At 44.0% G+C, this 27,764-nt stretch overlaps 1 protein-coding gene across 11 annotated transcripts; it reads right to left on the bottom strand.

The window, feature by feature from the left end:
• Positions 1–4,080: 4,080 nt before the first annotated feature.
• LOC123096219 (non-lysosomal glucosylceramidase) lies at positions 4,081–15,902 on the bottom strand. Of its 11 annotated transcripts, none has more exons than XM_044517880.1 (20): positions 15,646–15,902; positions 14,790–14,886; positions 14,221–14,331; positions 13,909–13,965; positions 13,745–13,815; positions 12,986–13,085; positions 12,131–12,201; positions 11,898–11,998; positions 11,722–11,825; positions 11,560–11,613; positions 11,426–11,481; positions 11,295–11,333; positions 11,041–11,185; positions 9,023–9,204; positions 8,865–8,932; positions 8,174–8,246; positions 8,036–8,097; positions 7,025–7,952; positions 6,038–6,328; positions 4,081–4,596 (listed from the first exon to the last, which is right to left on the bottom strand). In XM_044517880.1, the coding sequence occupies exons 2-20, from the start codon at positions 14,862–14,864 to the stop codon at positions 4,323–4,325; spliced, it is 2,862 nt and encodes a 953-aa protein (XP_044373815.1). In that variant the 5' UTR covers positions 14,865–14,886; positions 15,646–15,902; the 3' UTR covers positions 4,081–4,322. The 11 variants fall into 11 exon arrangements, with proteins under 11 accessions (XP_044373815.1, XP_044373816.1, XP_044373813.1 ...); XM_044517881.1 differs by having other exon boundaries at positions 11,722–11,822; XM_044517878.1 differs by having other exon boundaries at positions 11,426–11,613.
• Between the last annotated feature and the right edge of the window lie 11,862 nt (positions 15,903–27,764).

Raw genomic sequence — 27,764 nt, 5'->3', positions numbered from 1 at the left:
GTTGGTTCCACCACGACCTTGCTCACAGAGTGATGCCATAATTCGGGTGAAATTTCACGGCAGTCTGAACGGAAAGGATGACACTATAAGCCTTTTGGCCTATGGTTTGTCTAGGCTTTGGAAGCTCGCAAAATCCGTTGTCCCAGTGGGTGTGAACTGATTATTAAGTCGTGCTACGACTCACTGAGACTTGTTCTACTGACACTGATCGAAATCTCTGTTCTATAGCTAATTGTTTTTTCCTGTTACTTTGTACTATACATCTACAAGATGACAAGCTATAGACTGAGTATTTGTATAGTGATTGGTAGGTTATTCGGGTGAGATGGGGAGGAATGAGTTCAGAGTAGGTGACATTTTCAGCCAGAATCTTGAACATGTCAAGCAACAGGCACGTATTTATTTAATTAAATCACTGAGCACAACTACCTAAGTGTACCTTCGTGCAAAAAATATATCTAAGTCTAAAAGTACTGAGGGTTGTTTGGTAGTACAGTGCATTATGATTATTTGTTTACCAGACTAGAGTCCCGTTTTAACATTTTAGCGCTTTGTACAAACCGAACCGGCAAACGCTAAGGTTTAGTATGCCATATAGTATTACCACCTTCACATCATCATTCCATGTCTCACCCACGGACTGCTTTTTTCGGGAGTGCTTAGAGCATCTCCAGCCGTGCCCCCAACAAGGCCCCCAGGCGATTTTTCGGCCGCCGGCGTCGAAAAATTGGCCCAGTCGCGCCCCCAAGGGCCCATTTTCGCCGGCTCGAGCCGAAATTGGCGTCGGCGGACCCAACCCGAACCCGGCGCGCTGGGGGACGCTTGGGGGCGCCGGGCGAATCGTTTTTGGCGCGAAAGAGCCGCGGGCCCTCCTTGCCAGCGACTCGTCTCTCTTCTCGCCGCTTCGTCGTCCTCATCGCCTCGTTTCCCGCGGCGAATCAATGCCAAAGCTGCCGCACCGGTCAGCCTCCTCCATTGATGCCTCACGGGCGGCGCAGTGAAGACCGGACGACACGCGTCCCCTCGCCCGCCACGCGTGCACGCGGCGGCCACGCGTACGCGCGGCGCCTCCGCCTATATAAGCCGACCCCAGCGCGCCGGTGACACGCACAGAGTCTCCACCGCCGACGCGTCATTTCTCCTCCTTTCCTCCCTCTCCTCTCGCCGTCTCCAGTTGAAAGCATGGCCGAGCGCTTCCCAGGCGACGGCACGGCGGCGAACGGCTTCGGCCGCCGCCACCTTCACGAGGACGAGGCTCGGCTCCTCTTCGAGACCGAGTACCCGGTCCCGCCGGACATGCGGGTGCCCGGGGCGTGGAGAATCAGCGCCGCCGGGGTCCCGGTGCCACCGCCGCCCACCGGGGCGGCGCGGCTTCCGGAGATCACGCGTATCCGCGCCTCCCTGTCGCGGGCGGCGAGGGAAGGTCCACGGTACGTCCCCGACAGTCCGCTCTGGGAGCCCTACTTCCGCCGCCGCCACGCCGAGTAGCTCGAGGCCACCAACGGCGTCGTGCCCTCCAGAAGGCTCAACTCCGAAGGGCGGCGCCGATGGTGGGGCATGCCCGGCCGCACGCTGGAGGCCGTCCTCGAGTACATCGAGGGCGGCAACACGCTGAGGCTGGAGTACCCCGCTCCCCCGTCCTTCTCTCGCCGATGTGGGAGCTCGTGGACGCCGAGGCGCATGGACCCCGGGGCGTCCTCCTCCTCGTCCGGCCGCTCGTCCGGCTCTCCCTGCCTCCGCCCCGTCAAGCCGGAGCCCCAGGACACGCCGGTCAGCCGGCGCACCCGCAACTCCGGCGTCCGCATCGGCGACTCCACCCCCGCCTCTAGCCGCCTCGTCCTCATCAAGCCCAAGCCGGAGCCCGGCCTCCCCGCGGAGTACGAGGAGATAGCCCGGCGCGGCTTCTCCGACGAGGACGCCCTACAGTGGGCGCGGGACGACTACCTCCGCGACGAGATGGTCCGACAGCGCCGGGCCCTGGAGGAGATAGCCGCCCGCAAACATGGGCGCGAGGACGAGCACGGCGTCGTGATCCTCGACAACGACGACGACGAGGACGCCCCCGGACCGTCCAACCCGCCACGCCAACCGGGGGAGGGTTGCAGCAGGGACGGCGGCCGCGGAGGAGGCGACGGCGACGATGACGACGACGGCGGCGGCGACGACTACACGCGGTTCTACAGCCTCCTCGGCATGTAGAACTGCAAAGGGCGGCGGGCGGTGAGGAGCGGCGAGGGAGACGGAGGCCTAGTAGCGTTTTTTTTCCTTTTTTGTAAAATATTTTAAATATGTATGAACTCGCCGAAGTTTAGTTGAATTTGCGCCGTGTTTGTGCTGTATTTTAAATATTAAAAAAAATGTGGGCGCCGCGACTGGGGGGCATCACGTCCCTAGCACACGGTTTGCGCTGGTGCGTCTTCAGGGGGCGATTTTTAGCGCCTCCTGAGGGGCCAACGGCTGGAGATAGCTCTTACCACTTTGGGCATGGCATTGTAAATTCAGATGTGGCCCGTTAGGGTTTGTACATAGCTCTTCTTTTTTATCAAAGTTTTGGCGTTTTCTCAAGAAGAAAAGGGCGTGGTTCCATGGTCCCTCTTCCCGACCTTGCCCACAGCGCGGTGTCATAATTCAGGTGAAATTTCACAAAGATCCATATAACTTTATATACTACTAGTTATATATTATAAAACTACACACTGGAAACTTTAAGTGTTCTATTTTCTAATGGTATAATCTTTATGACATATAATTTGTGTACATTATTAAAATTAGAGACCTAGAGATACAAGCAAGACCTATAAACCCAAAAAAGGAGTAAGTGGCGTAAGTAAACTGGCAATACCATAGTTTACCTTTCCATTTTCCATGTATCACCCAAGAATAATATAGTTACAAGAAAATAATTTAAAGCAAGCTGTGTGTGGGAGTGAGAGCGGTAGGTCTTGCTGCCTTCCTTCTGATGATATACATTTTTTTAAGAAACACAACAGAAATGCAGATACTCACATACAAGTATGCACACTAACTCTTATGAACTCACACATTACCTATCCCCATAAAGCATCTTCGAGAGACTGACCCGACATATCTTGAGATTGACGAAATCCTCACATACGCCACGTAATTGACGAACACGCCATACCGCTCAAAGAATATCACCGAAGAACCTGAAAATACAGGAAATATGCAAGCACCCGCGCTAAGTCTAGAACTTGAACCAGGGTTGATTCGTTTAACCACAAAAAAACATAACCATCTAAGATATCCTTAGTTCATACAAACTCTTTTTTAAGAGTCGCATTCCAATTCGGGTGTAGCCCTTATACGTAACTATATTTCTTATCAATGCATCGAGACTTTAAGTTCTTTGTGTTTTCTCAAAGAGAAAATGTTTGTTCCACCATCGTTCTGCCCTGACCTTGCCCGCATCGTGATGCTGTAATTCGGAAGATATTTCACTACTATCTGAACGGAAAAGATGACAATATAAGCCTTTTGTCTTATGGTTTGTCTAGGCTTTGGAAGTTTGCAAAATCCGGTGTCCCTTTAGTTATTGTGGGGTGCTACGTCTCACTGAGACCTGTTCTACTGATCGAATTCTCTGTTCTGGAGTTAATTGTTTTTTCCTGCTACTTTGTATACATATACATGATGACAAGCTATAGACAGAGTATTTTTGCTAGATTGAGTATTTTTGTAGTGATCAGTAGGTGTAATTGGGCTGAGATGGAGAGGAATAAGTTCAGAGTAGGTGACATTATCAGCCAGAATCTTGAACATGTCGAGTGACAGGCACCTATTTATTTGATTAAAACACTGAGCACAACTACTTAAGAACAACTTCGCACAAAAAAAACTATTTTGAGTATAAAAGTACTGAGGATTGTTTGGTAGTACAGTGGATTATGATTATTTATTTACTGGACTAGGGTCTCGTTTTAACATTTTAGTGCTTTGTACGAACCAAGCTGGCAAATGCTAACGTTCCCTTAAATTATCTATAACTTTGATTGAAGACTATTAAGGAAAGTGAGCCTGCAAACTACTGGACAGGAAACCATTGTGAATATTTCTCAGCTCTTAAGAAATGATTTCCCCCTTTTGTTGTACTCAAGATTATAGCACAGCCGTACAAGATCACTCCGAAGAACAACGTGACATACTATTTTCTACTGGGCTACATACATGGATCTCATCTTTTATTACCATTAACTCCATACTAATGTGTGCTGACCAATAACATGTTTCCGCAATCAACAACCAAATTGAACAATGTTGCTCCAATAGTGCATTCAACATTCAGGCATGTCGCGGCCCATATATCATGAAGTAAACCTGTTCCGAACTATCTCATAGATAACCCGAGGGACGCTCTTGGACGATTCATCTTCAGGTAACTGCAGGAGCTTCGCTATTCGTGCATATGAGAACTGGTTCTTCGGAAAAGAATCTTGTGTTATGTCTGTCTGAGGCTCCTTGTGGAGCTTTGGGTTTGAGAGTGCCCACTGTATCGCCCATATGGCGAGTGGGCGCATGTAGCACAAGGACCGGTACTCATCGTCATTGTTCCAAGATTCAGGAGTTTGGAATGCGTATCTGAAAACTCAATTTGTCAGCATTTTTGGACAATGGAATGGAAGCCAGAAGAATTTGGATAAAATAATGCATCATCAACTGCGCGATGATCTGAGTATTTGACAGAAAACTACCACATTAGGGGTTACCGTCCCACGGAACTACCACTTTCAAAAAAGTGACTAATAACTACCAAAATTTCTAATTTCGTGACTAAAAACTACCACTTTTGAAAAATGGCAAGTTTAGACGATTTAAACATCTTTATGACACGCGGGACCCACTTGTCAGGGCTGACGTGGCAGCAAGTTTGTTTTGACCATTAGTGTTGACCGTTATGACAAGTGGGGCCCACATCAACCTTCTTCCTCCTCCTCCTCTCTCTTTGGTATTTCAACAAACATCTTATGTGCATTGAGGAAAGCAGGTGAACTCCGGCCAACGACGGTCTCGAGCGTGCTCATCCAGCTGCCGGCCCTGACCCCAAGACCGAACCACGCGCCGCCGCAGCGCCCGAGCCGCCCGTCCTCTCCCTTGCTCGCACGCGACGCGAGCTCATGCAACCATGGCGCCCCTGAGTCGTCCGGCCCGTACGGGAGCAGCGGTGGCTCCGGAGGCGGGGCGGCGGGCGAGCGGAGGAACTCCGGCGTGGAACGCGCGGTGGTGGAGTAGCTCCCAGTGTTCTGCTTTGGGGCGCTGCGCGGGCAGAAGGCCGGGCTCGAGTGCGCCGTCTGCCTCGGGCGCTTCGATCCGAGCCCACAGAGGCGCTGCGGCTGCTGCCCAAATGTCGGCATGGGTTCCACGTCGAGTGCGTGGATACGGGGCCGGATGCGCACTCCATGTGCCCCGCTCTGCCGCTCCCGCGTCGACCCGGAGGACGTGCTGCTCCTGCCCGAGCCGCCCAAGCCGTCCACGACGGGACCTCCCGAACCGCCGGAGCAGAAAGCTGCCGCTGCCGCTGCCGCTGCCGTTGCGACGGTCAAGGACAAGAGCCAGGACGCAGCCTTGGCTCCAACGCGACCTCGCCTCCTTCCCTTAGATGCACAGAAGGTGCTTGTTGAAATGCCTGAGAGAGACGGGAGGAGGAGGAAGATTGATGATGACGTGTGGGCCCCACTTGTCATAACGGTGAACTTGACGGTCAAAACAAACGGAGTTGACTTTGTCGCCACGTCAGCCCTGACGAGTGGACCCCGTGTGTCATAAACACGTTTAAATCGTCTAAACTGACCATTTTTCAAAAATGGTAGTTTTTAGTCACGAAATTAGAAATTTTTGGTAGTTATCAGTCACTTTTTTGAAAGTGGTAGTTCTGTGGGACGGTAACCCCTAATGTGGTAGTTTTTTGTCAAATACTCCGATGATCTAGACTCGCGAAGATTATCATAAAACAGATTCAGTTTATGTGCCTCAAGTCCGATATTAGCGTGGGGGAAGCCCCGTAATTATGCAAAACACTCACCCAAGTCCTTCTGAAGACCAGGCAGCATGATAGACTCCTTCAGCTGTTTTGAAACCCTCCTCAACCATGCCTTCTTGAATCATAGATGCAGCAAGCGCGTATGTCACGCCTGGCCATATCTCCCTAGATTGCATTGTGGACATGTCCAGTGTACCATCTGGCCACATCCCATTGATTGCTCCCCTGTTACCATCCTTGAACTTCATTACGTTAAAAGTATATATCTTTTCAAGTGCACTTTGTGATTTGTCCTTGTCAACAATTGAGGAGAGGCCGCAGGCTTTGGCATACCTGAAAGAAAGTCACATCGTTTGACGAGTTCATTCATGAATAAGATAATCGACTTAAAGTACATTAGTCAGTGACGTGTTAGACATGTGACAGAAACAACTTTTGAACAGAAATAGATTGTGATGCACATGTGTTTATGTATACACTGGAACTAGAGTACACCCTGGTACTATGATTTGTCACCAGTATTGTGTCACTGCAAGTCTGCAAGCTTTCCTACTCATATATGCAGGACAACAAGAAATATGTATGAAATTTGGGGCATGAGAGATGGCAACATTTTCACCAGCATAATTCTTCAGGCTGCACATAAACAATGATAAAACTAGCATAATTCTTCAGGTTGCACATAAACAATGATAAAAACTGTATCATATTGTTTTGACCAAATTTTCAGCTATTCGTAAAGCAGGATGAATAAAGTATAAATATGTATTTTTCATAAATTTATTAGTTTTCCAAAATCAGGTAAAAGAAGCTAGTAGAAATCAGCATGGACATAATTCATGATAATACTAGAAGCTAAAAAACATAGTGTTCAGTAAATGCTTGGACAAGGGAAGCCAGTAAAAATGTGTTATGTGGCTAACTTGTTTCTATTGCTCTCATTAGGCAATAAAATTGGTTAGACTGGTGAAGATTTGGAAACCAGAACAAAGATAGGAAACATTACAGTCAACAGATTAAGTGATATACCATTGTCCAGCCAACTGATCAGCGTGAATGGAGGTACTAGCTTTAGTGCCAGCATCATCATAATTGAAGTAAGAACCATTCCACAGCTTCTTGTCATAAACAGATTTAGCCTTCTCATACTTGTTCCAGAAAAGCTTTTCAGAAGCTTTGTCACCAACTTCGTGTGCCAAGGCCGACGCAGCCTGAAGAGCAGCCACCCAAAGACCACCACAGTATGCACTTACACCAGCCATGGACCAAACATCATAAGTTTGATCTGGGAAATCCTCATTTTCAATCATTCCATCTTTATCTTTATCAAATTGTTCCATATACGCCATCGCCATATAAACAGATGGCCAAACAGCTCGAGCGAAGGATTTATCGCCTGTGGCCACAACATCTCTGTAAACTTGCAATACAAACTTTGGGTTCAAGTCCTTCCAACGGTCTGTGTTATGGAGTGTGTATGCGTTCACTTTGAACCAAGGGTCATATAGACCAAGATCGTGAGGAACAGCTCCAAGAACTTTTCTTGCCGCCAATTTTCCATCATGTAAGAGCTTGAGTTTTTCAGGGTCGTGCATCATGACAGCGGCAGCGAAGTCTCTCTGAACGCTGAGTTGAAGTTTTGGAAATAGCATGATAAGTGAAAAAGATGAATAGAAATGAACATCATATGTGTTCCACATATAGTATTCAATTCCCTCAAGGTAGAGAAATTGGCCAATGTTCTCTTCACCCTGAAGCAAAGTTGTTCCTATAGCAGAATTTGATGCAAGAGATGCATGAATTCTCTCAAGTACTGATGCCATTTGATGAAGAATGTCAGTGGCAGTATTAGTCTGTGGGTTCATCTCATTGTCATCATCTGTTTCTCCATTTGACATGTCAAGGGAGAACTTTTTTCCTCCAATTGCTGTTAAACTTTGAATTGGTGGCAATCCATCTGTGGAGATGCATCTATGTTAATACTTATGAAATGTAGTCGTCTTCAGTTAATAATTAAAGGAAACAACTTCAGAAAAATACCTGTCCATATAGTTCCTCCGGCATTAAGATAATAAAGTTCATTGAATAGTGTGACTGGATACCTGTTGAAGAAAATTTATGCTATGCATCAGTGTTTAGTACTCCCGGAATTGTTGGTTTATGAAATTTCAAACATACCATTCAGGAAACCTCTTGTCTTGCAAAATAGGATGCTGCCAATCCTCAATTTGCATTTCCCAGGAACTATGATCTAATAGTTGTCCAGAGTAAACGATAAAATTCAGTAACAAATATAAACAGGAAATCTAATTACCATAGTAATAAGGTAAAAATGCAGGTCTGCAGCTTCCTCTGCAACATTATCTAAGATGACATCAAGAACAAATTAATCTGTTCAATGACCAATTTCACAACAGATTTTACATTATGAATTGGTGTGCAGCAAAACAAGGAAGAACTGTTCCCACAACCAGTGCTTCAAATGCAAAAGCTTGGTGCATGGTAAACGTTATTTGTTGTGAATACTCATTACTCTGGTATGAGGAAGTATATTGATAGGGATCTCAACTAGCAGTTTGGGTGAGACTAGCAGATAACTAACGAGTTCTTTTTTCGAGCAACTGGCAGGAGCGCTGCCTCTTCATTAAGTAAAAAAGAGTTGACCAGTTAACGAGGTAAACCAGCCAAAACCAAAGAACTAGCCAGTTTTGGTCAGTTCACAATGCAAATCGGAAACATGGAACCATTATGTTCTTTCTTTTCTTTCGAAATAATACATTTCCAAAGCTATGAGGTTCCTTTAATATGCAGTGCACACTCAAGAACAAAAATTATTCCATAGAATCTTCGGGGAGGAAATGGACCATACTAAGAATGGCATCACGGGCAAGGCTTGCAGCTGCATCAACATCTGTGCCATAGAATTTTGTATAACGCCTGCAAACCCAGGAGAGAAGTCAGTTTCAGTTTTTCTTTTTACTATTTTATCCTTTTCTGGCAAGTAATTTTCTTGGCTTCCATTCTAACCTATGGTAGGTTTTTCCACTGCAGAACTTTACTTCAGGGGAAGCCCATGCAAGTGAAAATGAAACATTCTGGGTTGCCTGAGGAGCAAGCTTAACTGAAGCTGCAATAGCTGCTCCTATTGATGTTCCTGGTTTGGAGGACGTTGATGAATTGACAGGATCAAGCAGATCAAAAGATCCATGCTGCCAAAATGGAAAGGAAATTGTGCCAGCTTGTTATTAGTATAAATTTATTTACTGAACTGTCCTATTGCCCTACACAGAATATTTAAATCCTTAAATATCAAACTGAAGAAAATAAGGTTTATTCTGGTTTGTAAAACTTTTAATAAGAATATATGTAAGCATGAACTCAGAACACAAATTAGGTTTTCTATATTGGAAAACAGATATCTCTGCATCAGAACATCTTGATGTGAATGGTAGATAGCCTGTGGACTATACATGCCTAACCCACAATTCATAAGAAATAATTTCATCTAGGAGTTGCGAATAATATACAGCAAAGTGCATATAGAACCTCAGTACTGTCAGGTGAACCATTTTTGCATGTCAAAATTAAGTTCTGTTGCAAAAATGTCCAGTTCAGAGTTCCAAACTTAAGTGCCTTGCGAACATTAAGTAATGCGATATTCAGTTTTCCAAACTGAAATGGCTGATACAACATAAAATATCAAATTTCAATTTCCGTACCAATATCCTACTCCCTCCGTCCGAAAATACTTGTCATCAAAATGGATGAAAAGGGATGTATCTAGAACTAAAATACGTCTAGATACATCTTTTTTTATCCATTTTGATGACAAGTATTTTCGGACGGAGGGAGTACTTTCTAGCAGATTGAATTATTCTAAAATGTTCAAAGCATTGTGTTCATATATTACAGGAGAGCCCTACTGAGCGTAATGTAACAGAAGTGCGAAAAAATGAGGGATCTCAAGATGGGAACAAGACAAGAGATACACATACATACATAGAGGGCGGCCCACAGTAATAATACAGAACAGCAAATATTTAGTAACTAACTCTATCAGTTAAGCAAAGAGCACAAAGTGTCCCGGACATTGTAAGAAACTGTCCTTTTGGACCTCTAACTCTGATAGTACCGTCTGTCTCCAAAGTCTCTTGCAAAGAGGCACCTAATCAAATATCTTCCTATTGCTCAGAATACAAGTGCACTAGCACCAAAGAGTAACCAGTTCATTGAAAGATAATTTGATCACCCCAGCCTGCTGCATTGCCAGCTTTAGCCTAGAAATGAGATTTCTTATTTATTGAAACAAAACCTACACTCCTGACTGCCTTAAATAGCCTTTATTAAGGATTTGGACGTGACAGTGATTTCAACACTTCTTTCCTGATTTCCCTAATATTTTCCGGACATCTAGACTGGACGACTTCTCTGGATCGACAGGGACTTCTTCTGACATGTTTGTAATTATAACTACAGGCACATACCAACTCGACTATCTGTCCAGTCCCAATAGTGATGTCACTACAACGCGTGCTGCGTGCCCACAAGAAATGAGCCTAGCCCACTTGATTGGGGGAGTGGATGTACAACACCACAACATCAGTTCAAGTCCTCATGGATGCGAATTTGGGTTCCCATCTATACTGTTGGGACTCCGCCTACAGTTTTCTTTCAAAAACAAAATACATGTCCAACAATTAGACAGTCTAGAAATTAAGTGTGGAACACACAGCATAAATTTAGATGTTAAAATAACTAAAAACTTATACAAACTAGACACAGGAGAGCTGCCTGAGATAACATCCATTATCTTCCATCCATCACAGAAGAAGCCAAAGAAAGATTTAACATGCAAAGTACATACGGATGTGTGAAACTTCTTCAAAATCAACTCAAGGAGGTGCACTACAGATGATTGAAGAATGCACCAAGAATGTAAATCTAATGCAGCGGCGGGGGTCATTTACTGCGTATGCAAAATATAACTACGACACAGTGAGTTTAAACTTTAAAGTTTCTGCTTCGAAAATAAGTTTCTAACAAACCTCTTTCACTGAGTTCCACATATCTTTTGCTGTGAATTCATCAGAGTTACCGGACATCATAAAGTAAGGGCATTCAGAGATATGAACACCCTCTTTCTCTTGTGCAGCTATGGCGAAAGTTACTGGTGGCAGTCCATCAGCTGTTCTGCTCTCAATTAAGAAAATCGTAAGTGGCTGAGTTTAAAGTTTACATGATCAATATCATTAGTAATAAGAGATCATGTATTATACAGAAATTTGAACTAGGAAGTTACCTGTGGTGTAACAGTACACCATGCACGCCATCCTTTTCTCTGTTGTCATTAGATTTATGAAATATGAATCAACTATTTATTCAATAAAAGGTGAAAAATAAGCCAAAAACAATCATTCATCAGTGTCTTACGTCATACTAGAATTAGAATGGTATCCTGTGAGTTCAGATTTTCCACCAACAGAGTTCTGCAGATATATAAACTTATCTGAAGTTGAAAGGCCCAGAAGTAGAATAAAAATGCAGGGTATCAAATAAGAACTTACAGCCCATGTAAAAAGCAAAGTCACATCAGCAGCTGTGGTTCCTGAATTAGTTACCTGTTTTTTTAATTAGAAAATCAGATTAAGATGTACTGATGTATCATTATGTTAAAACCAACCATTTAATAAGTGCATTTATGGAAATCCAGGGAAGGAGCATATTACTGTGAAAGTGAATACTGCAACAGGATAACTGCTCTGTTGATAATTGTGTGGAATAATTGGAGAAATCTGACGGCACATTATCTTGAGATCCGGGTCAGGTTCTCCTAGTAACAATAACACAAACTTACAAAAACAAAATAGTTACTCAGAAAAGAGTTCTATAGTTCTTGCAATACCATCATAAACAGTCCAGGCCCTAGGGTAAAGTGCATGATAAGTAGATTTCTGCCCATTCAGATTCCAATCCCAGGATCCAATTCCTGAAACGTTAGTTCCTCTGCAATTAAAAAAGATCTAAGGATATTTTTCCGTGTAAATGATTTATACATCAAAATGCTACCCTATTAATCTATTATGTAGGCTAACTCGATGCATGAACTATAAACTAAGAAAACACTGATATACTTACTTTGGCAAATCCGGTTTCCCAGGATGCAACACTGTCGAATATTTTGCACCGTCTTTGCGGGAAATGAAGGCCTAAAACAAAATGTATTTAAATATCATTCTAAATTGCCAATATTAAATATATATATATATATATATATATATATATATATATATATATATATATTTCTGTTTATTTGCTAACTGATAGGAACTATCATAACAGGGTAGTCATAGATCTCACTTGGCAACTAATGCATGGCTGTAACGTGCGGATAAGAGTTAGAGAGAGCATCTAAATAGACCATTTACTTATGAAACTATTGTTCTGCTCATTTCAAATAAAATCTAACTGGTAAAAACATATGAATGTGTAATTGAGTATATGACAACCTAGAGAATGCTCTAAAGGTTTCACTATCATACTCATTAAAACAAAAGATTTGGTCCCTTCAAAGAATGGTGCCTTCGTATTTTTGCCACTTCTGGCGATTTTGTCTCTTCTTCCTCTATTTTGTTCTCAGAGGGTTAAGAACAAATTGTTAGGAGTTCAGTCAGTTTAAGACCAAATTGTTAGGAGTTCAGTCCAGGATGGCACAGCGGCATAAGAACATCACATCTTCTTTGGGCTTCTTTGGGCCACAATAAAAGCCGCTTTAGTAACCCACTTAACTTATTGTGACCCCTGCTTAACCAGTGACTTATACTTTTATGCATATATTGTTTCAGTAGACTAAACCACTACCTTTATAGCGGCTTCTATGCGGCAGATGGCTAAGTGGAACATTGCGCATTGATTTCAACTACAACAGGATCAGATACAGAAAGAGCACATATATGTGCCTAAGTGGGACGAAGTAGAATAGCTAAGACTTACAGAAAATTGATTTGCCATTACTGCCTTATCTTCACAGGCTCCGGGGAACAATTGCCAGCGTTGAAACTCGCCTTTGCAGCTTCTTCCAATACTTCCTGCACTACAGTTTTCCAACAATTAGAGGATAGTGTACTAAAAGTTCCATTGCACAAAAGAAGAGTTTTGAAGCATGCACTACTAAAAATTACTAGGAGAAACTAAAAATTAATTCTATGAGGGGCTACAATATTTTTATACATATGTAGAGAAAAAGTGCAAGTGCAGAACACACTCGTCCATGTATCAGTGTGATACTTGCCTCGGAATCAATTTTATCCCTAGTTAGCACAATTAATTATATGCAGGAGACTACAAGTGCAAACATGATTTATTAGCATACTGGTCAATAAATAGGCTTTAAATATATATGGTTTTCCCATAGTAAAAGTTCAGATCATTGAAAATGGATGAATAAATAGGATGAACAAAAGACTCAGAAAAAAAATAGAATGAACAAATATATCAAACCCATTTGTCATCGGAGTTATTGGAACAAGTTAGATAAAGGTAATAAATGTAACAGGTACATGATAAACTAGCACTGGATGGAAAGACATTCAGAATCAACTAAGCTCACTTGTATTGCACGCAGTTAAGCAATGTATTAAAGATTAAAAGTAGTAAAGCAAGTTTTCTAGTGATAATTTAAAAACTATGAGATGCTACACTCAACATTGATAAGGAATACATGTTACACTGAGTGAAGTAAAGTAGGTATACCCAATGCCTCCAAGTGGAACACCCTGACCAGATTTTGCAGTGCGCTTCTTCATGGGATCAATAATAGCAGTCTGTAAAAAACTAACAACGATAAGAAAGAGCATCTGTAATTGGGGAAACTCCACACAACAATGAGTGGTACAAGCAAACATGTGAAAGCGTACTCGTCCTTTTGAAGTTTCCTCAAGGATGTGTCGACCAAGACGTAAACCAAGACCAGCCTGCAACAATGAAATGAATGTAAGGCAAGGAGAAAACACTAAAAAGAATGTGAAGAACAAAGGAAGTACAGACAACAACAATCCTAGTAAGCACCCAAAAAATGTCAGAAAAAAAGCAACACATACGAATTCTAGTTAAGGTTGCCAATAATCATTGTTATTCTTATAAACAACAGCTGGACTACTAAAACAATTATGCTCAGATAAATCTCAGCAGACCATAAGATTAAGAATTCCATAAAGGAGAAGACATACCATCTGCCGTATCTCCCTCCATGTAAGTCCAAATGACGGCAAATCATATCTAACATGGCTTAGCTTGTGTTCCCATGTCAACTCTGGAATTTGTCCAGGATTAATCTTTTCCTGACAAGAAAAAAAGCAACACATACAAATAAGAAGAAAAAAAAGGATGAATGATAGTCGTAACTATTTGTCTATTTCCCTTTTTTTCCTTTTCTTTTGTACTTGATTCACACATTCAAATTGGCGGTTAGAAGAGTTAACTATGGATGATGTGCACAGTGGTCATCTTTCTGTATGTACACTATTAAGTATTTTGGACTGCATGCTACAAGGATTTGCTTGTCAACAGAGAACAAACAACTGTTATTGACAGGGAAGGTGAATAACAGTAGATTTTTCCTTGTAATACATCAAGACACAAAACCGTTTGCGTTTTGTCAGAACAAAAGGTATAAAAAGGTTCGAAAAGGAACAAAAGGTATAAAACATTTCGATTGTCAGTAGAATTCACAAAGTCATCATGGTAGGGAACAAATCTAGTGGCAGCTTACAAATGAATCTCGGAAGAAATAACTCACTGAATTAGCAATACTTTGCGAAGGCGAACTGTTCAGAGACACGCCGTTCGATGGCTCATGGACATCCTTCACCATTCTTTCTTCCTTTGAGCTGGGCCTGCAAACAGATTGAAATCTGAATGTGTAACAAGTGTAGTGCCTTGTAGTTCCTAACTATCTGAATATGTTCATTAGAAAAAGCATATAGGATGGAACAAAAATGTCAGTTCAACTCGAGATAGGAACGCTGTTAGCCACGAAGATACAGAATATCTAGCATCCAAGGAGTTGCATGTGTAAAATAAATATGGTATTTGGTGCGATGTAAAGCTTGACATGGTTGGTTTTTATCGGCCTTCATCAGTATAACAGTGTGTCTTAGACAAGTACAGATAAGGCAGATGTAAACAGAGTTGGCAAAACCACGGTAAACTGAAGCTGACGACACTGCTGTGCTGACTCATCAAACTTCAATAATAATATAGTAATAAAAAGGATTCCTTGCTTTTACTTAATTGCAAACACAGACAAACAACGGACCACGGCATCTCATATAGTATCAGGGAGAACTGGATTTTTCAGAACAGAACAACAGACCACGCCAAATTCTCAACGCACGCATTGATTACTAGATGAAAAACAGTTTTATCATTCTATCCAACTGCATGCTGCGAACACCGCCCTTGATAAATCGCAGAGAAAAAACAACACTGGCAATCCTACCGGAGGAGTGGGGGAAGAAAATGGGTAAGGATGATCCCCGCAAGAACACCCCCGAGAAGCACCAGCCTGCCGGGGCGCGAAAAGGATCCCCTCCTAGAAATCGGGAGAGGAACGCTGAACCGATTCGAGCGGCAATGGGGAGGAAGAATCTGACCTTTCTCGATCTGGAATCCGCCCGCCGGGGATCTGAGCTCCGCCCGCCCGCCCCAGAGACTAGTCGGAAGTCGGGAGCGCGTGAGATGGAAGAGAAGACGATGCCGGCCCGGGAGTAATCGTAACCACCACGCACCGACGTGGCTTCTTCACTTGTGGCTTCAGTTTACCGGAGACTGGAGAAAAACCCACGATTTTGCGGAAAGGGACATCTCGCAGGCAGGGGTTGCTTGCTCCCGGACGGAGATTGATCATCACACAAATCTGATGCCCTGCAGCTAAGGCAATGTTTGTTTATTTTTATTTTGAGGGGAAAAAGTACAGTAAATTGTTTGTTAGTGCCACGAGACAACGTGTCTAGCAGCTGCTGCTGAGTCACTAAGAGTTTGCTGCTGAAGCTACCTTTGTAGGTGTGCATGGCCTCTTACAGAACATTTCGAGAAAGTTCCGCATCTCTGATGCATCAAGATTTAAGTTGTAAACTTGTCATTGGAGGTCGTATTTTTCAGAATTTAAGTCAGGTTTTTCGAAGATATGCGTTTAGTAGTGACTTCGTCAATCTTAAGATGATATGATAACCCAGTCTCCTAAAGATGCTCGCAAGAATATGGCGTATATGTGTACGTTCATAGGAAGATTGTACGTGCGTATGCATGAGCGTCTCTGTCTATACCGTGTCTGAAAAAACATTCTGAGAAAGCTGCTAAACTAAATTAGATTGAACGAATTTCAGATGACTTTTCTCTGTTCAACTTTAAGCCTTTAAGCTTATGCACAATTGGTTGTGTTCGATCTCATAGTCGTTTTCCAACCATCAAGCGGCTTGAAGGTAAGCCCGGAAAAGAATAAAGAATAGACTTGAGTGTTTGAAAAACGCGCAAAAGTCTCACTGTTATGAGTTATACGCATCACCAAGGGACAGAAGGTCTGGCCGTTGGTGTGACCATATGGCATCATCTTTAGTTTTTCCTGAACAGTTCCTCTGAGAGCGATGCTCAGTCGGCATGCCACATGCGGGAGTAGACTGCATGTTTCATCCCTATACTTGTTGGCTTGTAACAAAACCATCCTTGTACCCGTAAAATTACTTCAGTCCACTACAAACACCATACATCACTATGAGCGGATTGAGTCCTGATTATCGTCTTCGCTGTGAGCGCCGCCGATGGCACCCATACATCACTTCAGTCCACTACAAACACCATTGCTGAAACTAGAATGCCAACTTCACTTCAGTTCACAGCAAACTGAACAAACCATAGCAGAAACTTAACCATAACAGTGCAAGTAGGCATTCATTTAGACAACAGAGCAGCCAGCTCCATCATGTCGTGGACGCAATCTTCGTCATTGTCACGCTGCCCGAGCTTGGAACAACAGTACATGGGGGCCTGTATATACACGCGCACACCACGCTGCGCATCCACGCCTCCACTCGTGCATGATCAGCACACTCCGGCCCACGCCCAGGACGCACCCTGACGCGCTCCACGCAGGCGAGCTCCAACCGAACGCCACCGATCACCCCGCTACTGCTGCGAACTAACTCACACACACAGCCATACGCTAGTCAGACAATGCCCAGATACACCTTTATCGAAAAAATGCCCAGACACACACCAGATACTGGCCATACATGCCTATTATTTGCCATACTGACTCACCTATTATTTGTGTGTGAGATAACTTGCATGAGCACTAATTATAACGATGAGAATGTAGGGTATTATATTGTTGAACATATGAATTTGGTAGTTTCATCAAATTAATAAAATGTAGGAGACGCTGGAGTTAAACAAATTTACGGAAGAATCTTTATAGGGGAGTCCCTAGAGATTTAGGGGTGATGTTGGACTTGCTCTCCTGGCCCTGATTCCTCTGATGACCCCCTCCCCCCACCCGACACATACCCTCCTGAGCTCTATCCATCCGATGTTGGACATGCTCGGCATCCATGTTGGGATGGAGAGAGAGAGAAGAGGAGGGGAAAGAGGGACCCACACACACACACATATAATTATATATAGACAGGGGGATTTATGTGACGATTGCTGTTGAACCACAAGAATATCTAATGTGTATGTCCCGCTACAACGCACGAGCAATTAGCTAGTACAGTTAAAATAGAGATATTGTCCTCTCTATCATTTCATTTCCAATGTAGATAAAGGAAGTGCTTCTCTTTGTTAGTATATGTTTCATCAACTAGTCCCATCGTTATTGTTTAAGTGTTTTTGTTGAACTGCACAAAAATAGAGATTGGAATGTCTCAAAGCCCCTCCTTGTACTACCGATGTACATTGATGTTCATAACTGGCAGAAGGTGTATCGGGGAGAATTGGGTCGATTTCCAGTACGAGGCCTACCGTATGAGGCATCGCACGGGCCATCTCGCCCTCGTAGCATGGCATACTGTGATAGTACTGTTGTATTTTTTTATTAAATCTATTCTATCGCGATCTTTTCCCATTAAGAAAATGAAGTTTCTTCTATTTATTAGTGTATGTTTCATCAACTAGTGCCACTATCATGTAATCACGCTTTTTCATTATCTGTGCAAACAGGGTTATTCAGCTACATTTGGGTGGAACTGCACAAATGTACGGATGAAACCAACATATATGCAGAGTGCGAGGTGCCAATATCTAACATAAACGTGGCTTGGAAACGTATATATGCTCGGATGGTTCCTCAAGTTCTTGCCGACCCGCTGCAGAATATTTTAATCTGCCGATGTTTGGCTTGCACTTTACATGTTTTTTTAGGGGACACTTTACTTGTTTCAGTGTTGCAGCAAATCCTCTAATCAAATAGGAGTAGCTTATATTAGCACTTTTCTCGGGAGTACTCTTTTCTGAAAGAAGCACCAATCAATTTTTCTTTATTTGTACACATTGTCACAACTTTGTTTTAGGTCCAGAGCTATTTTAGGGTGATTGCCGTAGTACTCGGAGACTCGGAGTACTGCCCAGTACTTACCCGTATGATTTTCATTAGCCGTCACATTGATTGTAAGCATGAGCAGATGGAAGATTAGGTTAGTGCGAAGCTTACCTTAAATCATACCGTCGCCGTTAAAACGAGGCGAGTGGCGAGGGAATCATGGAGAACGGCGGGGAAGCGACGTCGCGCCATCCGATATCCTCTTGCGGTGGGAGAACGAATACTCCCGTGGCTCCGGCTGGCACTGCACCCTCACGAACGACACACCGTACTCGATCAATTCGTTATCCTCTGGATGCTTGACCTTGGACCTGTACGCCCACCACCTCCGCCTGACTTTTGCCTCAGGTGAACCTGTCTGCTCCATCGCCCAGAGGAGATACTCGATGAACTCGAAGGACTGCGGCATGACTGCTGCCGGGGAGTACATCGCCAGCCTCATCGCCGTCGTCTCGCTCTTCTCATACATTGCCACATGGCCCTCACTGTCCTCAAAATCTCCCACTCATTTTCAAACCAAGTAAGGATCTCCTTCTACCTGGCTAACTTCTCCTGGTCGCCGCCGGCGATCTGCCCGATTCGCTGCTACATCCTCTCCATAGATGTGCTTCTGAGAGGTCCGGTGCTGGCTTTCGAAGATGGGAGGAGAGACGTGAAGGAAATATGCCCTAGAGGCAATAATAAAGTTGTTATTTATATTTCCTTATATCATGATAAATGTTTATTATTCATGCTAGAATTGTATTAACCGGAAACTTAGTACATGTGTGAATGCATAGACAAACAGAGTGTCACTAGTATGCCTCTACTTGACTAGCTCGTTGAATCAAAGATGGTTAAGTTTCCTAGCCATAGACATGAGTTGTCATTTGATTAACGGGATCACATCATTAGTGAATGATGTGATTGAATTGACCCATTCCATTAGCTTAGCACTTGATCATTTAGTATATTGCTATTGCTTTCTTCATGACTTATACATGTTTCTATGACTATGAGATTATGCAACTCCCAATACCGGAGGAACACTTTGTGTGCTACCAAACGTCACAATGTAACTGGGTGATTATAAAGGTGCTCTACAGGTGTCTCCGATAGTACTTGTTGAGTTGGCATAGATCGAGATTAGGATTTGTCACTCCGATTTTCGGAGAGGTATCTCTGGGCCCTGTCGGTAATGCACATCACTATAAGCCTTGCAAGCAATGTAACTAATGAGTTGGTTGCGGGATGATGCATTACGGAACGAGTAAAGAGACTTGCCGGTAACGAGATTAAACTAGGTATTGAGATACCGACGATCGAATATCGGGCAAGTAACATACTGATGACAAAGGGAACAACGTATGTTGTTATGCGGTTTGACCGATAAAGATCTTCGTAGAATATGTAGGAACCAATATGAGCATCCAGGTTCCGCTATTGGTTATTGACCGGAGATGAGTCTCGATCATGTCTACATAGTTCTTGAACCTGTAGGATCCACACGCTTAACGTTCGGTGACGATCGGTATTATGAGTTTATGTGTTTTGATGTACCGAAGATAGTTCGGAGTCCCGGATATGATCACGGACATGACGAGGAGTCTCGAAATGGTCAAGACATAAAGATTGATATATTGGACGACTATATTTGGACATCGGAATGGTTCCGAGTGAGTTCGGGCATATACCGGAGCATCGGGAGGTTACCGGAACCCCCCGGGAGGTATATGGGCCTTATTGGGCCATAGTGGGAGAGAGGAGAAGGGAGCAAAGGAGGGGGCGCCCCCCCAAGCCCAATCCAAATTGGGAAGGGGGTCGGCCCCCCTTTCCTTCCTCCTTCCTCCTTCCTCCCCCTTCCTTCCACTCCTAGTCCAACTAGGGAAGGGGGAATCCTATTCCCAGTGGGAGTAGGACTCCCCATAGGGCGCGCCATAGGAGGGCCGGACCTCCCCCTCCTCCACTCCTTTATATACGGGGGAGGGGGGCACCCCATAGACACACAAGTTGATCCTTGATCTCTTAGCAGAGTGCGATGCCCCCCTCCACCATAATCCACCTCGGTCATATCGTCGTAGTGCTTAGGCAAAGCCCTGCGCCGGTAGTTTCATCATCACCGTCATCACGCCTCGTGCTGACGAAGCTCTCCCTTGACACTCTGCTGAATCGTGAGTTCGTGGGACGTCACCGAGCCGAACGTGTGCAGATCACGGAGGTGCCGTACCTTCGGTGCTAGGATCGCTCGATCGTGAAGACGTACGACTACATCAACCGCGTTGTCATAACGCTTCCGCTTACGGTCTACGAGGGTATATAGACAACACTCTCCCCTCTCATTGCTATGCATCACCATGATCTTGCGTGTGCGTAGGAATTTTTTTGAAATTACTACGTTCCCCAACAGTGGCATCAGAGCCAGGTTTATGCGTAGATGTTATATGCACGAGTAGAACACAAGTGAGTTGTGGGCGATAATAGTCATACTTCTTACCAGCATGTCATACTCTGGTTCGGCGGTATTGTTGGATGAAGCGGCCTGGACCGACATTATGCGTACACTTACGCGAGACTGGTTCTACCGACGTGCTTCGCACACAGGTGGCTGGCGAGTGTCAGTTTCTCCAACTTTAGTTGAATCGAGTGTGGCTACGCCCAGTCCTTGTTGAAGGTTAAAACAACACATACTTGACGAAAAATCGTTGTGGTTTTGATGCGTAGGTAAGAATGGTTCTTGCTCAGCCGTAGCAGCCACGTAAAACTTGCAACAATAAAGTAGAGGACGTCCAACTTGTTTTTGTAGGGCATGTTGTGATGTGATATGGTTAAGACATGATGCTAAATTTTATTGTATGAGATGATCATGTTTTGTAACGGAGTTACCGGTAACTGGCAGGAGCCATATGGTTGTCACTTTATTGTATGAAACGCAATCGCCATGTAATTGCTTTACTTTATCACTAAGCGGTAGCGATAGTCGTAGAAGCAATAGTTGGTGAGACGACAACGATGCTACGATGGAGATCAAGGTGTCGCGCCGGTGACGATGGTGATCATGACGGTGCTTTGGAGATGGAGATCAAAGGCACAAGATGATGATGGCCATATCATATCACTTATATTGATTGCATGTGATGTTTATCCTTTTATGCATCTTATTTTGCTTAATTCGGCGGTAGCATTATAAGATGATATCTCACTAAATTTCAAGGTACAAGTGTTCTCCCTGAGTATGCACCGTTGCGAAAGTTCGTCATGCCGAGACACCACGCGATGATCGGGTGTGATAAGCTCTACGTTCACATACAACGGGTGCAAGCCAGTTTTGCACATGCAGAATACTCGGGTTAAACTTGACGAGCCTAGCATATGCAGATATGGCCTCGGAACACTGAGACCGAAAGGTCGAGCGTGAATCGTATAGTAGATATGATCAACATAGTGATGTTCACCATTGAAAACTACTCGATCTCACGTGATGATCGGACATGGTTTAGTTGATATGGATCACGTGATCACTTAGATGATTATAGGGATGTCTATCTAAGTGGGAGTTCTTAAGTAATTTGAATAATTGAACTTTAATTTATCATGAACTTAGTACCTGATAGTATTTTGCATGTCTATGTTGTTGTAGATAGATGGCCCGTGCTGTTGTTCCATTGAATTTTAATGGTTCCTAGAGAAAGCTAAGTTGAAAGATGATGGTAGAAACTACATGGACTAGGTCCGTAACTTGAGGATTATCCTCATTGCTGCACAGAAGAATTACGTCCTGGAAGCACCGCTAGGTGCCAAACCCGCTGCAGGAGCAACGCCAGATGTTATGAACATCTGGCAGAGCAAAGCTGATGACTACTCGATAGTTCAGTGTGCCATGTCGTGGTTCTAAGACTGACAGTAGAATGGGGGGTAGGTATGAGGAGGCAAGATCCCAGCTATGGTGAAGTTGTACACACAAGGTTTACGAGTTCAGGCCCTTCACGGTGGAAGTAATAGCCCTACGTCTCGGTGCCCGGAGGCGGTCGACTGGATTATATGCGGGTGGAGTTACAGGGGGTGCGAACCCTTGTCCCTGAGGAGGGGGGTGGCTTATATAGAGTTCGCCAGACCCCTCCGGCCCTCAGTTACACAGGATTTAAGGTACATAAATGTTGGAAATATGCCCTAGAGGCAATAATAAAATGGTTATTATTATATTTCCTTGTTCATGATAATTGTCTATTGTTCATGCTATAATTGTATTAACTGGAAACCGTAATACATGTGTGAATACATAGACCACAACATGTCCCTAGTAAGCCTCTAGTTGACTAGCTCGTTGATCAATAGATGGTTATGGTTTCCTGACCATGGACATTGGATGTCATTGATAACGGGATCACATCATTAGGAGAATGATGTGATGGACAAGACCCAATCCTAAGCATAGCATAAGATCGTGTAGTTCGTTTGCTAAGAGCTTTTCTAATGTCAAGTATCATTTCCTTAGACCATGAGATTGTGCAACTCCCGGATACCGTAGGAATGCTTTGGGTGTACCAAACGTCACAACGTAACTGGGTGGCTATAAAGGTGCACTACAGGTATCTCCGAAAGTGTCTGTTGGGTTGGCACGAATCGAGACTGGGATTTGTCACTCCGTATGACGCAGAGGTATCTCTGGGCCCACTCGGTAATGCATCATCATAATGAGCTCAATGTGACTAAGGAGTTAGCCACGGGATCATGCATTACGGTACGAGTAAAGTGACTTGCCGGTAACGAGATTGAACAAGGTATTGGGATACCGACGATCGAATCTCGGGCAAGTAACGTACCGATTGACAAAGGGAATTGTATACGGGATTGATTGAATCCTCGACATCGTGGTTCATCTGATGAGATCATCGTGGAACATGTGGGAGCCAACATGGGTATCCAGATCCCGCTGTTGGTTATTGACCGGAGAGTCGTCTCGGTCATGTCTGCATGTCTCCCGAACCCGTAGGGTCTACACACTTAAGGTTCGGTGACGCTAGGGTTGTAGAGATATTAGTATGCGGTTAACCGAAAGTTGTTCGGAGTCCCGGATGAGATCCCGGACATCACGAGGAGTTCCGGAATGGTCCAGAGGTAAAGATTTATATATGGGAAGTCCTATTTTGGCCACCGGAAAATGTTCGGGATTTTTCGGTATTGTACCGGGAAGGTTCTAGAAGGTTCCGAAGTGGGGCCCACCTGCATGGGGGGACCCACATGAACGTGGGTAGTGGGGGCAAGGCCCCACACCCCTGGTCAAGGTGCACCAAGATCCCACCTTAGAAGGAATAAGATCATATCCCGAAGGGATAAGATCAAGATCCCTAAAAAAGGGGGATAACAATCGGTGGGGAAGGGAAATGATGGGATTTCTTTCCCCCACCTTTGCCAACGCCCCAATGGACTTGGAGGGAAAGAAACCAGCCCCCTCCACCCCTATATATAGTGGGGAGGCGCATGGGAGCATCAACCCCAAGCCCTGGCGCCTCCCTCCCTCCCGTGACACCTCTTCCTCCCCGCTTGCGCTTGGCGAAGCCCTGCCGGGATCCCGCTACTTCCACCACCACGCCGTCGTGCTGCTGGATCTCCATCAACTTCTCCTCCCCCCTTGCTGGATCAAGAAGGAGGAGACGTCCCCGCTCCGTACGTGTGTTGAACGCGGAGGTGCCGTCCGTTCGGCGCTAGGATCATCGGTGATTTGGATCACGACGAGTACGACTCGATCAACCCCGTTCTCTTGAACGCTTCCGCTTAGCGATCTTCAAGGGTATGAAGATGCACTCCCTCTCTCTTGTTGCTAGCATCTCCTAGATTGATCTTGGTGACACGTAGGAAAATTTTGAATTATTGCTACGTTCCCCAACAGTGGCATCATGAGCCAGGTCTATGCGTAGATTCTATGCACGAGTAGAACACAAAGTAGTTGTGGGCGATGATTTGTTCAATTTGATTGCTGTTACTAGTCTTATCTTGATTCGGCGTCATTGTGGGATGAAGCGGCCCGGACCGACCTTACACGTACTCTTACGTGAGACATGTTCCACCGACTGACATGCACTTGATGCATAAGGTGGCTAGCGGGTGTCTGTCTCTCCCACTTTAGTCGGATCGGATTCGATGAAGAGGGTCCTTATGAAGGGTAAATAGCAATTGGCATATCACCGTTGTGGCTTTTGCGTAGGTAAGAAACGTTCTTGCTAGAAACCCATAGCAGCCACGTAAAACATGCAACAACAATTAGAGGACGTCTAACTTGTTTTTGCAGGGTATGCTATGTGATGTGATATGGCCAAAAGGATGTGATGAATTATATATATGTGATGTATGAGATTGATCATGTTCTTGTAATAGGAATCACGACTTGTATGTCGATGAGTATGACAACCGGCAGGAGCCATAGGAGTTGTCTTGATTTATTGTATGACCTGCGTGTCAATGAAAAACGCCATGTAATTACTTTACTTTATTGCTAACCGTTAGCCATAGTAGTAGAAGTAATAGTTGGAGAGACAACTTCATGAAGACACGATGATGGAGATCATGATGATGGAGATCATGGTGTCATGCCGGTGATGAAGGTGATCATGCCGTGCCTCGAAGATGGAGATCAAAAGGCGCAAGATGATATTGGCCATATCATGTCACTTTATGATTTGCATGTGATGTTTGTCATGTTTACATCTTATTTGCTTAGAACGACGGTAGCATAAATAAGATGATCCCTCACTAAAATTTCAAGAGATGTGTTCCCCCTAACTGTGCACCGTTGCGAAGGTTCGTTGTTTCGAAGCACCACGTGATGATTGGGTGTGATAGATTCTAACGTTCGCATACAACGGGTGTAAGCCAGATTTACACATGCTAAACACTTAGGTTGACTTGACAAGCCTAGCATGTACAGACATGGCCTCGGAACACAAGAGGCCGAAAGGTCGAACATGAGTCGTATAGTAGATACGATCAACATGGAGATGTTCACCGATGATGACTAGTCCATCTCACGTGATGATCGGACACGGCCTAGTTGACTCGGATCATGTATCACTTAGATGACTAGAGGGATGTCTATCTGAGTGGGAGTTCATTAAATAATTTGATTAGATGAACTTAATTATCATGAACATAGTCAGAAGGTCTTTGCAAATTATGTCGTAGCTTACGCTTTAGTTCTACTGTTTAAGATATGTTCCTAGAGAAAATTTAGTTGAAAGTTGATAGTAGCAATTATGCGGACTGGGTCCGTAAACTGAGGATTGTCCTCATTGCTGCACAGAAGGCTTATGTCCTTAATGCACCGCTCGGTGTGCTGAACCTCGAGCGTCGTTTGTGGATGTTGCGAACATCTGACATACACGTTTTGATGACTACGTGATAGTTCAGTGCGTAATGTTAAAACGGTATAGAATTGAGGCACCGAAGACGTTTTTGAAACGTCGCAGAACATCTGAGATGTTCCAAAGACTGAAATTGGGATTTCAGCCTAGTGCCCACGTCAAGAGGTATGAGACCTCTGACAAGTTTCTTAAGCCTGCAAACTAAGGGAGAAAAACTCAACCGTTGAGCATGTGCTCAGATTGTCTGAGTACTACAATCGCTTGAATCGAGTGGGAGTTAATCTTCCAGATGAGATAGTGATGGTTCTCCAAAGTCACTGCCACCAAGCTACTAGAGCTTCGTGATGAACTATAACAAATCAGGGATAGATATGATGATCCTTGAGCTATTCGCGATATTTGACACCACGAAAGTAGAAATCAAGTAGGAGCGTCAATTGTTGATGGTTAGTAAAACCACTAGTTTCAAGAAGGGCAAGGGAAAGAAGGGATACTTCATGAAACGGCAAATCAGTTGCTGCTCTAGTGAAGAAACCCAAGGTTGAACCCAAACCCGAGACTAAATGCTTCTGTAATGAGGGGAACGGTCACTGAAGCAGAACTACCCTAGATACTTGGTAGATGAGAAGGTAGGCAAGGTCGACAGAAGTATATTGGATATACATTATATTAATGTGTACTTTACTAGTACTCCTAGTAGCAGCAGGGTATTAGATACCGGTTCGGTTGCTAAGTGTTGGTAACTCGAAATAAAAGGCTACGAAATAAACGGAGACTAGCTAAAGGTGAGATGACGATATGTGTTGGAAGTGTTTCCAAGGTTGATGTGATCAAGCATCGCATGCTCCCTCTACCATCGAGATTGGTGTTAAACCTAAATAATTGTTATTTGGTGTTTGCGTTGAGCATAGACATGATTGGATTATGTTTATCGCAATACGGTTATTCATTTAAGGAGAATAATGGTTACTCTGTCTATTTGAATAATACCTTCAATGGTCTTGCACCTAAAATGAATGGTTCATTGAATCTCGATCGTAGTGGTACACATGTTCATGCCAAAAGATATAAAATAGTAATGATAGTACCACATACTTGTGGCACTGCCATTTGAGTCATATTGGTATAAAACGCATGAAGAAGCTCCATGTTGACGGATCTTTGGACTCACTCGTTTTTGAAAAGATTGAGACATGCGAACCATGTCTATTGGTAGATATGCATGAAGAAACTCCATACAGATGGATCGTTTGGACTCACTTGATTTAGAATCACTTGAGACATGCAAATCATAACACATGGGCAAGATGACTGAAAGGCCTCGTTTTCAGTAAAATGGAACAAGAAAGCAACTTGTTGGAAGTAATACATTTTGATGTGTGCAGTCCAATGAGTGCTGAGGCATGCAGTGGATATCGTTATGTTCTTGCTTCACAGATGATTTGAGTAGATGCTGAGTATATTTACTTGATGAAACACAAGTCTGAATTATTGAAAGGTTCAAGTAATTTCAGAGTGAAGTTGAAGATCGTCGTGACAAGAGGATAAAATGTCTATGATATGATCATAGAGATGAATATTTGAGTTATGAGTTTGGCACACAATTAAGAAATTGTGGAAATTGTTTCACGACTAATACCGCCTGGAACACCATAGTGTGATGGTGTGTCCGAACATCATAACTGCACCCTATTGGATATGGTGCATACCATGATGTCTCTTATCGAATTACCGCTATCATTTATGGGCTAGGCATTAGAGACAACCGCATTCACTTTAAATAGGGCACCACGCAATTCCGTTGAGACGACACCGTATGAACTATGGTTTAGAGAAACCTAAG

The sequence above is a fragment of the Triticum aestivum genome, chromosome 4D (genome assembly GCF_018294505.1).
Source record: "Triticum aestivum cultivar Chinese Spring chromosome 4D, IWGSC CS RefSeq v2.1, whole genome shotgun sequence".
Taxonomy (NCBI): Eukaryota; Viridiplantae; Streptophyta; class Magnoliopsida; order Poales; family Poaceae; genus Triticum; species Triticum aestivum.
This window is presented reverse-complemented; position numbering and strand designations above follow the sequence as displayed.

Coding starts and splice junctions, on each gene's coding strand:
- LOC123096219 (XM_044517878.1), bottom strand. CDS start 14,864: ATGGTGAAGGATGTCCATGAGCCATCGAACGGCGTGTCTCTGAACAGT. Junction 13,966..14,220: donor GGAGGGAGATACGGCAGATG/GTATGTCTTCTC, acceptor TCATTGTTGCAG/GCTGGTCTTGGTTTACGTCT. Junction 9,205..11,040: donor TGTGGAACTCAGTGAAAGAG/GTTTGTTAGAAA, acceptor CCATTTTGGCAG/CATGGATCTTTTGATCTGCT.